The sequence below is a fragment of the Psammomys obesus genome, unplaced genomic scaffold (genome assembly GCF_907164565.1).
Source record: "Psammomys obesus unplaced genomic scaffold, mPsaObe1.curated_primary_1811, whole genome shotgun sequence".
NCBI lineage: Eukaryota > Metazoa > Chordata > Mammalia > Rodentia > Muridae > Psammomys > Psammomys obesus.
The window spans coordinates 508,937-522,894 of record NW_026591598.1 but is presented as its reverse complement, the minus strand read 5'-3'; the positions used below and the strand labels follow the sequence as shown (position 1 = coordinate 522,894).

Here is a 13,958-nt window from a genome sequence, read left to right as displayed (position 1 = left end):
CAGTCATGTAAAAGAGCTCTGGGCTCTACTAAGTAACAACATACGAATATAAAGATCAAGTCATACCAACAACACTTCTGCACACATCCTGCACCCTCCCCATCCCGAGAAAGAACATACTAGGTTAATCTCTACAGTCCCAAATATCACAGCTTCCACTAGCTACATTTTCCAAAAATCAATCCCCTAAACTTCAAGGTGTACTAAAATGAAAGTTAATTCCAAAGAGGGAAAAACAAACAAACAAACAAACAAACAAAAAAAAACCCAAAACCTACACTGAACTAAAAACTCCACAGCAAGTAACAGAAAAGACCAAATAGGTAATCTATAAACACCAGGCAAATGAGAATTTCTTAAAAAAAAAAAAAAAAGGAACAGCAAATGTAGTGGCTCATGCTCATAATCCTAGCACCTGGGAGTCTGAGGCAGGAGGACTGATTTGAGTTCTGGGCCAGCTTGAGCAATAAGGAGCTTCTATCTCAAAAGATTTAACAAACCAAAAACAGAAAAAATAAAGGTATATCATAGATCAACAAGTAATTTAAAAGACTTTATTATCATAATAAAGTATGTATTACTTTATATAAAGTGCATCTTCTACTAATTCAAAGTAGAATTTATCACATATAAGCTTTATCACATATAAGCCTCAGGTTGAAAATACTCTTAATAAACATGTTACTATTTGATTAGGTAGGAACAGTAATAACTTTATATTCCAGGGAGAGCAATTCCTATCCTAAGTGCTGTACTAAGTAGCTAACAAATCATGTTTTAAATAACTAAACTGTCAAGCACATGCTCACTGTTGCTGCTCTTCCTTAGCTCTCAATGCACACCTATTTACAGAACTTCAGAAATGACACCAGACCCTTTCATTCCTACTTCTATAGTTTTATATCACATCTAAATCTTTTTTTTTCTCATTCACAGTTTATATGTAGCCATCTCTCTTCCTTCCCCACAACTTCTTGGGATGCTCCTGAAATCTGCATGTCCCATGTAAAAAGCAACTATACTTGCCAGTGAGTCTGGTTTATTCCCATTGCTTCAATATAATAAACATCATTTTTTTTTTTCTCCAAAGTGTTTACTTTAAGCACCAGAGCCACTCACTCTCTCAAACACAAAGGAGGCCATTAATGATTAAACAGTAGGCACTCAAAGGCAAGCTGCTTGGCTGGCTGAATGAATGAATGCATAAACAACTACCACATTGCCAACTTAGGTTCCTGGAAAATTCTTGTGGAACAAATGCAGAGTTCATCACTTTTAAATACATTAATTATCAAATTAGATAAATGATACCTAAAAGGACAGCTAAGTAATTTACTCCTAAATTAATAAATTTAAAATATGTAATTACCATACTGATTTAATAAATGGCTCCTCTCAATGTTAAAGCTATGTAGAAGAAGTACCTTAAGTGCTTTTCTTTAATCAGTGCCCTAACTTAACTATTTTGGAATTTTTTTATAGCTAAGTATGTTTCACTGCATCATTCTGAATGTCTAAGAGACACCCAGCTCACCTATCTTTAATATGTGACCCACTAAAACAGCAGCCTAATATAACTACTAGTTGCATCAGTTTTTTTAAAATCTCAATATTTATCATTATTTGGACTAGTCCTAAAAGAAAGGAATCTCAAGATCTAAGAGCAACAATTCTCAGAGCCCTCAAATGGTCATTTTGTGTGAGAAACCCACAGGATGGAATACATGCAATAAGATGAAACAAACAGTTTTGCTCATGACATGGATAAATTTCAAAAGCATCATGTTAAATCAAAGAAGGCTAATTAAAAAGACCATGTACTGTATGAGTCCTATTACATACCAACCTGGAAAAGGCAAATTTTTTTTTTTTTTTCCAAAGCAAGGTTTTTCTGTGTAGCCCTTGCTGTGGTAACTCCCTCTGTAGACCAGGCTGGCCTTGAACTCAGAGATCTGCCTGCCTCTGCTTCCCAAGTGCTGGGTTAAAGGCATAAGCCACAACCACCGGGTTGAAAAGGCAAAATTTTAAGCAACAAAAACTCATCAGTAATTGCTAGGGCCTCAGAAAAGAGGAGCCTGACTTCCTACAGAATGAAATACATCTTGATCACAATGGTTATACTATACACTTCTTAATTTTTCTAGAACTGTAGACCAAAATGTATTTATTCGTATAAAAAATAACTTTTAGGTTAAATACCTGATACAACGGTTAGCTCCACAAAGAGGGAGCACAACAACAAGGTGTCGCACGGCCTGTGCAAACAACAGGCCGCTGAGAGTAACAGTTCACAGAACACCGCAGTGCTGGAACAGACACTACTTTATGAGTCTTTCGTAAGTCTTCTATTGGAATACCCATTATCAACGCTGGCAAAGATTTTATTTTATTTTTGTACATATATGCATAAGTGCCAGAGGCTGCCCATGGAAGCCAGAAGTGAGTGCTGGATCCCCTGGAGTTGTTAATTAATGGACAGTTGTGAGCCACCAGGTGTGAGTGCTAGCAACTTGAACTTGGGTCCCCTGCAAGAACAGGACCCAATCTTTCTAGCCTTTTGTTGTTTAAACAAAGCTTCTCACTTCATTGCTCAGGTTGGCTTCAGCCTCCTAGGTAGAATTGTAAGTACACATGGCACCATGCCAAGATATCTTTGGCTTTCACACCTCACTGTGTCTAATGACTGATATGACATCAATGACTGACCTTCGCCTTGACATTCATCACTAGCACCATCTATTTCTTTACTTTTGAACCTTGTTACTAATTCCTTTAATCACTGATTCACCTAAAGTTTGTTCAGACTGTTCCTTCAAGTACCCTTGATTATTTCCTATGCCAGACAGCAACTGGGGCTCTTAGCTACAATGATTTAAAACCACTAAGTCTACTCATATATGTCAAAACCAGCAAACTTTAAAGTATCTTTTACAAACTCCCATGGGTTTTTTTTTTTTCCTTACTCCAAAAAATACAGTGTGTTTATTTTTATCCAACCAAACTCTCAGTTATCCCTTTGTCCTATTTTCTCTCAAGCTTTACACAAAGACACAGATAAACAGTCAACTTCCTCACAAAATACATGCATGTATGTTGAGACAGCTGTTTGTAAAAATTGACTGACTGACTGATTATGTATGCATATTCTGTCTGCATGTGCATCTGCACACAAGAAGAGGGCACCAGGTGTCATTATAGATGGTTGTGAGCCACCATGTGGTTGCTGGGGATTGAACTCAGGTCCTCTGGAAGAAGAGCCAGTGCTCTTAAACTCTGAGCCATCTCTCCAGCCCTAAGACAGGTGTTTTGTCTTCCTTCTTTGGGACAAATACCTGATTCTTGCTAAATTGTTAAACTCTTAATGTTCTATTTTATGATGTCAAATCTTTATAGTTTCTCTACAAATTTTGAAAATAAGATGTCTTAAAGAGGGCCCAGGTTCAATTTCCAGCACCAACATGGAAGCTCACAACCATCTTTAACTACAATCACAAGAGATCCAAGAACCTCTTCTGGTCTCTGGGGTACCAGGCACACACATAGTAAACAGATATATATGCAGATAAAACACCCAAATACATATAATAAATTAAGTAAATAAATGCTTAAAGTAGTAAATAAAAGTAACTTATTCACAGAAATGTACTAGTTTCAAGATCAAGTTTGCAACATCAACTTCTAACCATAATCATTAAGAAAATGGCTATTACTCAAACCTAGCTTTGGGATCCCAAGTGAAAGCAATTGTATTATTATAAACCTAGTTTGTAAGATTAAATAAATTAATGAGACTAACAGAAGGTTTGAATATAAAACATTAAAACCAGAGACAAAAGGTAAAAGCTGAAAGCTCATACTTCTCAGTGTTCAATCCATTCTCAAAGATTCTCTTTTTAAATTTGTGCATGTGTATCTCCGTGCATAGGTTTGTGCACATGAATATAGGTTTCCCCAGAGGCCAGAAGAGGGTGTTGGAGCTCCTGAAGTTGGAGTTATGGGTTGGTAGGAACTGCCTAATGCAGGCGCTGAAAAACAAACTCAGACCACCAGCAAGAGTGGTACATGTGTTTAACAATGAAGCCATTTTTCCAGTCCCTTTGTACTTTAACTACATATTGAGTTAAACGGTCCAAAAGGTAATTGCAAAATGAACCCTATGTTTTTAACATCAACCTTACTCCAAAATACTATTTAATTAAAAAAGGAAAGGGTTTTTTTTTAAATTTTTTATTAATTAGACTTTATTCATTTTGTATCCCCCCATAAGCCCCTCCCTTCTCCCCTCCCGATCCCACCCTCCCTCCCCTTCTGCATGCATAAGGAAAGGGTTTTATCTTCTGTGCAAAAGAAAATAAAACTGGCAGCCAAGTATTTAATGGCCTTCCAAATGGTTACAATTTAGTTAAATAGTTAGAAAACAGGTATTAATTTTAGTGATTATTTATTCCCTTAAAAAGTTGAACTAGGCATGATGGCACATGCTTACAATCCCAGCACTAGGGAGGCAGAGGCCTGCTATAAGTTCAAGGCCAGCCTGGTCTCCATAACAAACATCAGGCCAGCAGGGCTTCATAGCGTAACCCTATCTCAAAACACAAAAAATTTTAACAAGTTAAATAAGAATCACATGTTTATAAAATCTAACTAGTGCCTTCATAGATTTTAAAATTATTTGGCTTTTAAAAACAATTTTCAACCTGAGTCATATACATGAAAATTGCTGGGTGTGGTCATACACAATTTTAAAACCCAGCACTCAGAAAGGGAGGTAGATGCAGGCAGATCTTTATAAATCTGAGACTAGACTGATCTACATAGCAAGTTCTAGACTAGCCAAGGCTATACAGTATGATCTATCTTTAAAAAATAAAATAAAAATAAGAACTAAAAAAGGGAAGGACATTAAAAAAATAACTAGTTCTTTTTAAAATAAGACTATTTCAAAGAACATTTTTTCATTACCCATTCCTATTCACAATATTAGTTAAAAACACAAATGAAAAGTAAAAAGTAAGACCATCATTAATAATCCATTCAATCTTAATGAAAGCCTCTGGGAAAGCAAGTCCTTGAAAGTGCTATGAAACATCACTACTTATGAGTGTGGGAGTCAAGAAATAAATGTTTAGCTCTCCACCTTTACCGTCAATGCCTTAGGGATCTTGAAGAAGATGTAAAATTATCAACAAGGGTGCCTCCTAATGACTGGGGTTCACCAGTAAGCAAAATACACATGATCGTCACCCTCAAAAGTTTAGACTCTGTAGATAACTAATGAAGAGTGATGCCTGGGGTATGGAATCAGCATTTCTGCAAGACTGCTGGCTGCTTTGTGAAAGATCCTGTGAACAGAGACAGCAAGCACTAAATCAGAGACCAGGTAGATGATGTAATTAGACAGTTGCTACAGAAGAGAAAACAAGCTTCAATGAAATACAACTGGAGCTCAATCTCGAGGGCTAAGCATGGACGGCCAAAAGTATGAGAGGAAAAGAACCATTCAGGACCATGTGAAAGACATGCTTAGAAACTTAAAGATGATCTTCAGAGGAAGACATGAATGAGCTACAAATGAAATAACAGAGTAAAACTGAAAAGGGTATTTTCTAACAAAGAACATCTAACCACTTTCATAAGAATGTTATCTTGCCAACAGGCCCAAGTGTCTCACCATCCAACTCTAGCAACTTACGTTGACAACCAATCATGATCCCACCCAGCAATCCAAGCTTTAGAAGAGAAAGAGAACTGACCGTATACTGAAACATAACAAGGGGAGTCTCCGGATAAAACCCGAAAACTGTGATGCTGTCAGAAGATAATAAACTAAGAGGGTGGAGTGCAAAGAAACTTTTATTTCACTGAAGCACTTTTTTCCTTACCAAGTGCACAGTTCAACCCCAGAGAGTAACAGCCCACCATAGTTCTTGATAAATAGTTCATCATCAGATTAGATTCCACACGCAACACTAGGTAAAGCAAGGCAAGCTATCAATGACAAGTTCTAGCTGGCTTCTCTTTTGTTTATGTTTTTTTGTTGTTGTTGTTTTGTTTTGTTGCTCAAGACAGGGTCTGTCTTGTAGCCTTGATTGTCCTGACTGGCTTACAGAGCCAGCTGGCCTCAAACTCAGATCTGCCTACCTCTGTTTCCCCAAGTGCTGGGATTACTGATGTGCACCACTGCACCCAACTCTCTAGCTGGCTCCTTTATCACTTTAAAGGCCCTCTCAAGCTGAGGGTGGTAGCAAAGCATTTAATCACAGCAGTCAAGAGACAGAAGCAAGTGGATATCTATGAATTCCAGGATAGCCAGGGATACATATTGAGGCCCTGCCCCAAAAAGCAACCAACCAATCAATCAATCAATCAATCAATCAATCAATCAATCAATCAATGCGGTTTTCAAAAGACTTGGTCCCTATCACATATCCCCTCAGAAAGGGTGGGCAGGAGTATTTGCTGTTTCACCAAAACTCCTGATCAATGAACTACATAAGGTCTTGATTCATGTGCTAAGAGACATATCACTTCAATTTAAGAAAATGTCCTACCTTTCCGGGATCATCCTTGGATCGAGGCACTTTAAGGAAACATTTGTTCAGTGACAGATTATGTCGTATGGAATTCTGAAATTAAAAAAGAAAACCATTTTTGGGTCAATGGACTATTAAAACCCTACTTCATCTTTAAAAACAAAATAAGAAACCTACATAGTTTTATGAATTGGAATAAGTTACAAAAAGAGCCAACTTTTAAAATAAGCTTCAGGGGCTGAAAAGATGGCTCAATGGTAAGAGTGCTTGCTGCACTTGCAGAAGACCAGAATTTGGCACCGACATCTGGCAGCTCACAACTAACTGTAATTTCAGCGTCAGAACTCCTGTTCTGGTCTTTTACGAGCATCCACCCCTACGTGCACATACCTATATGGACTCACATACATACTTTAATGTAAAAATAAAATGAGCTTCAAAGTTAAACCTCTCTGGCTTTCAAATTAGGCATAGCATATTGCAAACAAAAACAAGTTATTGGACTAGTCAATTCTCAGCAGATTCAATGATATATATTTAGCATTTAGAACCTTAATGATGCAAAACGATGCCTAGGATGCAATGTTAAACACTAAGTATCAAACACAAAACTGCCCGTATATTATGCCCACATATATTACATACTATGTATGTAAGATTTATTTTAGACGTGGAAGTGTTTTTATCTGCATGTATGTCTGTACACCACATGTATGCATACCTGGTGCATATAGAAGCCAGAGAGGGCATTAGATCCCCTGAAACTGGAGTTATAGCAGATTTTGAACCACCATGTAGGTTCTGTGAACTGAACCCAAGTCCTCTGGAAGAACACCAAGTGCTCATAACCTCTGGGCCATAATTTCAATCCCTTAACTGTGGTTAATTCTTGAAAATACATCAGAAGGGCAAATGTCAGAAGTTATTTTATATAGGTTTTACGGTGATGATTTTTTCCTTCTTTTTACTTTCCTACAAGGTCCAAATGGCTTACAGTGACTTTCTTTAAAGTGTTAAAGACCAGGGATATATAGCTGAACAGGAGGAGAGCACTTGCTTTGCACGCACAAGTCAGATCCACTCTCAGCACTGCAACAAAAAAAAAGTGTAAAAATGCCACTGTGCTTGGAATCAGAAGACAACTATCCTATGGTGGATAGAAATTTCAGAACTTTAAATAAATTAGGCAAATACAGCTATCATTTCAACAACACTATTAGGACTTTCACAAATAGCTGTATCTTGAAATAATGTCTTCTGAAAAAGATATATACATGCCACTTTATATGAACTGAGACCCTTTTTTTAACCTTTAAAAGTTATTTTTAACTGAATGATTAATATTTTACCTTTTATTATTGGGGAAAGTACACAAACCATTTCTGAGTGAATCACATCTACTATTGATTTAATTTCTACATGCACACAGAGTATGCATGTATGGAGGTCAGAGGATAACTTGTGGGAGTCATCTCTTTCTTGCCTTCATATAGGTCCCGGAGATGAAAGTCAGGTAAACAAGCTCAGTAGTTAAGTATATTTAACCACTTAGCCATCTCACAGACCCACAAAGCCCTTCACAGTCATTTTTTGGGAAGATAATAGGAATGAGAAGGAGTAACAGAGGTGGTGAACGTGATGAGAGTACATTAATGGAGAAAAATGTCGTAATGAAATCCCTTGCTCTGTGATACAAACTGACAAAATGGAAAAAAAAATCAAATTTTCTAAAACAGAAACAAATTCCACTGCTTTATTACAAAGGCATGCAGAAACAACAAGGTTCTATCTATAAAAGAAAAAAAAAACCTGTAAGAAGATACCAGGTTATTAAAACAAGAGAAGGAAAAGGACATGAAGGGGGGGAGGGTCTGGGAGGAGGAGAGAGTTTGGGATGGATAGCATCAGGATACAATAATCTGTCAAAGAATTAAAAGCAGTAGGATAAAACTATGCTAAGTACAGAAGCCCAAGAAAAGACTTAACTTCTTCAATACAGCAGAAAAGAACTACCTGTCACTTAGGTGACAGGAAAATGCCTTTGGAGACTCAGTGTTTGTGAAACAAACAATCTATTAATGAATAAATAGGACTGGAGAATGACTGTTAACAGAAAATATCCCAAAGCTTCCCTTTACCCAATTAAATGCTCCAAAATACATACCCAAATAACTTCTATTTATCCATTTACCCTAGAGTAGCCAAATGTTTAGTAGAGAGAGACTCCAAGTACATTTAGCCACTTCTTAAAATGATATCTTTGGGGTGGGGGGGTCACATTTTTGGCAGAATGTCTACTATATTTTAATATAAATTTCTGAAGTCTATTCAGAGTGCTTAGCCCTAAATGAGATATCAATCTCACAGTCCTTCCCTCAAGACTCAAGGGCCGGTGAGGGGCAACAAATTCTAAGGGCCAGAGGTGGCAAATGCCTTAGGTGCAGCACCCATGAGCCCACAGAGACTGTGGCAGCACAGACCTAGAAGCCCAAAACAGACAAAAATCCAGGCAAAGGGGTCAGCACGAAGTCTACGCTTCATTCAAGAGCTACTGACATCTCACTGCTGTGAGAAGGTAAAGTACGTGTTCTCCAACGGCATGACTCCTGGTATAGAGACTACAAGCCAAGGCAGGCTCAATGTCCAAGAGCAGTCAGAAAGTGCAACTGAACTCCATGGACTTTAATTAAAGGAGAAGGTAAGACTTGGATGGGTAGGGAGGTAGAAGATGGGGATGAATGCAATCAAAATACAGTATATAAAATTCTCAAAATGTTTTAAAAATTTCTTTAGTCTACAAAGAATGTATACAGTAGAACTTTCCTCTCCAAAGTTTATGGATACAGAATATAACACCTCAAAAAATTCTCTCAAAAATATATTGTATGCATTTTTATCAAGAGATATATACAGACTATATTTTGAAAACCAACTCACTACCCAACTGTAAATTTAAAATCTAAAAATGTTAATTCTACCTCTACTTGGAATGTAAGCAACTACAAAGAATGCTTCATCTCAAACAATGACTGAACACCATTTATTGTTTTATTAATCAATTATTTTGGAACTGTATCAGATCTAAGATTACAAGGCAACTAATGAGACTGCAATCCTGGGGGGTAGATATTTCATTGTATACATGTATAAAATTCTCAAAACGAAAGAAAACCACTTGCTAAGAACAAGGCTGTTCCAAGGAAACAATATGCAAGCTGTCTCACCTTTAGCAGAACACTGACAAGCTGACCACCGCCAAGCAGGTTCTAAGAAACTTAATTTTTAAAAAATTTTTTCTGAGAAAAAGTTTTTCTGTGTATCCCTGGCTGTACTGGAACTCTCTCTGCAAACCAGGCTGGCCTCAAACTCATAGATTCACCTGCTGAGATTAAAGATGTGTGCCACCACGCTCAGCTGAAACTTACTAAAATTTTAAAAGACTAAGTTACTGGGCTAGTGAGTCAGTTTACATTAAGAAGAACCCCAGACATAAAAAGTTGTTCTCATGCTCAGCCTCTTCTCCATTAGATTACCATGTACTCATTAGAAAGATTGTTGTAGCCAGGGGGGTGGTGCAGAGGCAGTCAGATCTCTGTGAGTTCGAAGCCAGCCTGGTCAACAAAGCCAAGTGCAGGACAGCCAAGGCTATACAGAGAAACCCTGTCTCAAAAAGCGAAAAAGGGGAAAAAAAAAAAAAGGGGGTGGTGGTGGTGGAAGGAAGCAAGTAAGAAGGCAAGAAAGAAAGGAAGCAAGACTGGAGTAGGGTAAAGTACCCAGAAGAGTAGTCTCCCATGATAACAGAGAATAAGAAAGTGAGTGTCAGCCGTAGAAGAGTGAAGAGCAGACACCTCTAAGCCCACCAACTTTCCATAGATTTTTAACAAAGCACAAATACTTAAGTCTGGGATAATGGCAGCAAAATCCCGCCTCCATAGCCCTTTGCCAAGGCTTCTGGGGGAAGAATGGAAAAAAGCACTTCTACAGAGGGACAGGAAACCCTTTTCCAGGACATAAGTACCTGTATAGTACTACAGGGAAAAGTAGAGGCAAACCCTTCTTTTCTGGGAGAGGTATAAAGGTGCTGCCCTACACTCTAAAGAACTGACGCTGGTACCATACAGATGGGTCAGCTACATTTCAGAAAGGTGCAGGGATTCCCATCCAAAAGCAACCACAGCTTTAAAGCTACTCTGGCTTGAACCAGAAGGACACTGAATAACAGCAGTTTGATAACAGAGGGGGACAAAAGCATCCAAGAGACTCCTGCTTGCTAAAGATCTAAATACCTAAACTCTAAAGAGACAAGAAAACTAGGGGTAGGAGGGGTTCTACAGCATACAAACCCCTTGCTGAAGTGCAAGGCAACAGGTGCACACTGCTGGAAGAATGAGAAGCCTATAGCATGTATAAGACAAAGTCAGTATCACCATCTCCATTCCATTCAAGGATTAAGACTGACCAAGTTTCCCTAGGGAGACTGAATAAAAAATGTTATCTATTTACAAATAAAAACACTTTATTTGATCTCTTTTGTTCTGGTACTCAGAACGCAAAGGGCTGAGGATGTAGCTCAGTGGAAGAGTGCCTGCCTGGGTTAAACTCCTAACACTAAAAACAACAACTAAGGCAAAGTCTGATGTAACGATGTGTACCTCAGTTAGGAGGCCAAGTTAGGAGGATTATAAGTCAGAGGAATATACAGTGAGGTCCTGGTTTAAAAAAAAAAAAAAAAAGGTAGGAGCTGGAGCGATAGCTCCACAGATAAGAGCACTCGTTGCTCACCAGGGAACCTGGATGGGTCCAATTCCCAGCATCCATATGGTGGCTTCACATCCCTCTATAACTTCAGTTCCAGAGAATTAGATGCCCTCTTCTGGCCTCGATGGGCACAGTACACACATGGTGTACAGACATACATGCAGGAAAGACACCATCCACACACATCAAGTAAAATAAGTAAATCTCAGGAAAAAAAAAAAAACAAACAAAAGGAAAATTAAGGTGAAAGAATGTACTTCTGATATCTCCAGCTGGCTGACAATGTTAAAAGAAACGCCTTTAGGGAGAAGTATAAAACTAAATGGAAATTAAGATCTACAAAAATTAAAAGTACCAAAAATGGTTAAAAATAAAATGGAAGTACATTTAAAAAAAAACTTTTAAATTTCTTGTAATATCTTTTAAATATCTAAAAAAAAAAAAAAAAAAAAAACAACCTAGTAGTTGATTAAAAGACTCAATATACAGATATAAGTAATATAGGGCAGTAAGATGGCTCAGCAGAAAAAGGCACTTGCAATACACAGCTGGACACTGTACTGTACAGCACAAGAAGGATGGCATGAGCTCACCCCAGAACAGAGTAGAGGAGATGTACCCTCTAGCCTCCACATCCATGCCTGCACTCTCTATCTCCATCTCTCTCTTACAAATATTAAATTTATTTATTTTTTTATTAAAAAAAAAAAAAGAAGAAGAAGGCGGCCATGTGAGATAGCTCATCAACAACCCTGACCTGACCTACATCTGCCTACATCTGACCTCTGGAGCCCATACAGAGTGAAAAGAGAAGATAACTTCGCAAAGTTACCTTCTGACCATGGTGCACACAAACACACAATACATGAAATTTTAAGTATATTAAAGCAAAATGTATAAAAAGCTACAAAAATTCCGTTTCTGAAGTACTACATGGAATATGGCATGCAGTTAAAGGTAATCCATGTTTCAGCCCTCTTAAAATTCCTATGTTGAAATCTAATTCCAATGTAAAGACCACTGAGAGATGACTAGATCATGAAGAAAACTTATGGAAAGGACTTAGTACCCAAAAAAACAATTCTCAGGGAGTTCATCCACTCCTGCTCTACCACCTAAGACTTCACAAGACAGCCTCCATGAGCCCAGGATGTAGGCCTCAACCAAGACTAGAAAGAAGCTTCCTGTCACGTCTGTCAACAACCTGATCCTGCACTTCCCACTTCCAACACTTCTATGAAATAAATGTTTGTTGTGTGTAACCCACCTTGTCAACTGTGGGGTTTGTTTGCTGTGTGTTTGTTAAAGCAGCCTGGATGGACTCTGACAGATGAATATAGTAAAACCTTAAAATTATTTCTAAAAAGGAGTAAAAGAGATGCAAATTTTAAAATGTAGGCAACATGAAATCAAATGCTGAATCCAAATATACAATCAAACAAACTGTAGACTTCATCCACCCATCTTGAGTATTTTTCAAAATGTAAAAATAACCAAGATGGTCAAAGCTCAGCCATAAGGACACAGGCCTACTGTCCTGACACAGGCAGGAAATCATTATTTTGAGGCCAGCCTTGGCTACAAAATAAGACCCTGTATAAACAAGAACAGCAATATACAAACTTAAAATAAGGTTAAGGAAAAAAAGAGTAACTATTAAGTGAAGAGATTCCCATTCTTCAGGAAAGAACAAACTTCTACCTGGTCTTCCTCCCTTAAAACAGCTTACATGTTAGAAATATTCAAGTTTCTGCTCCCTCCTTTCTTCATTTGTGTACTTGTTGCCTAGTCAATCTTGTGCACAGCTATGGTGTCAGTGACTATTTATGATACTTGATCTAGATCTCCCTACAGACCTTTCTCTCAAGTGCATAATTTACTTCAAATGTTAACTGGGCTTTCGGAGAAGCCACTCAAATTCATCACGGTTAAAACTAAATTCGATCTTTTTGCCCAATGTGGTCTCCCAGTTTCCCTTCAATTAAAAGACAAAAATATTTACACTGTTGCTCCCATCCAATCTCAGAAACTTCGTTACCCCTAACACCTCTCTCCTTCACCATCCAAAACAACTCTATCAAGTCTTAATTTGTTTAGCTGACAGTCACTCCCTGCTTCACCATCTTTCCTATTACCTCGTCAGTCCAGGAGCTCACTAACACTAGTACAGCCTCCCTCCGACCTGGTGCCTCCACCCTCTCTGCCTCCCCACAGTGCAGGCAGTTATGTCTGAGCATTACAAGTCTGATTCCAGCCACTTATTTATCGATTTTATAAAAACCCAATATTCTTAAGCATTCAAAGGCATGCTCTGAACTACCTCACTGTCTATGTTCTTCCACTGAGATGGCCTTTTTCACTTTCGAGGCTTTTTTTAAGTTGCTGAATGTACAAAATTACTGTCCCCAGCCTTACTTCTTTCCAGCTACATGAATATAGCCAACATTTATCTGCTCTTAATTTAAATTATCAGTTATTTTTTAAGCATTATTTGTATTTACATGTTATGTGTTTGTGGCATACACCCATGGAAGCCAGAAGATAGTGTTGCAGGAGTTACAGGAGGTTAGGAGTTTACCAACATGGGTACTGGGATCTGAACTCACATCCTCTAAAAAATTACCATGTCTTCTTCACCACTAAGTCATCTCTCCTCTTCCCAGAAGC

At 38.0% G+C, this 13,958-nt stretch overlaps 1 protein-coding gene across 3 annotated transcripts in view; it reads right to left on the bottom strand.

The window, feature by feature from the left end:
* The window catches only part of Foxj3 (forkhead box J3), a 92,050-nt gene that overhangs the window by 32,898 nt on the left and 45,194 nt on the right, over nt 1–13,958 (bottom strand). For all 3 annotated transcript variants that reach the window (XM_055611010.1, XM_055611012.1, XM_055611011.1), the window contains one exon: nt 6,552–6,626. In XM_055611010.1, the coding sequence (XP_055466985.1) occupies nt 6,552–6,626 (75 nt within the window). The remainder of the gene's footprint in view (nt 1–6,551; nt 6,627–13,958) is intronic.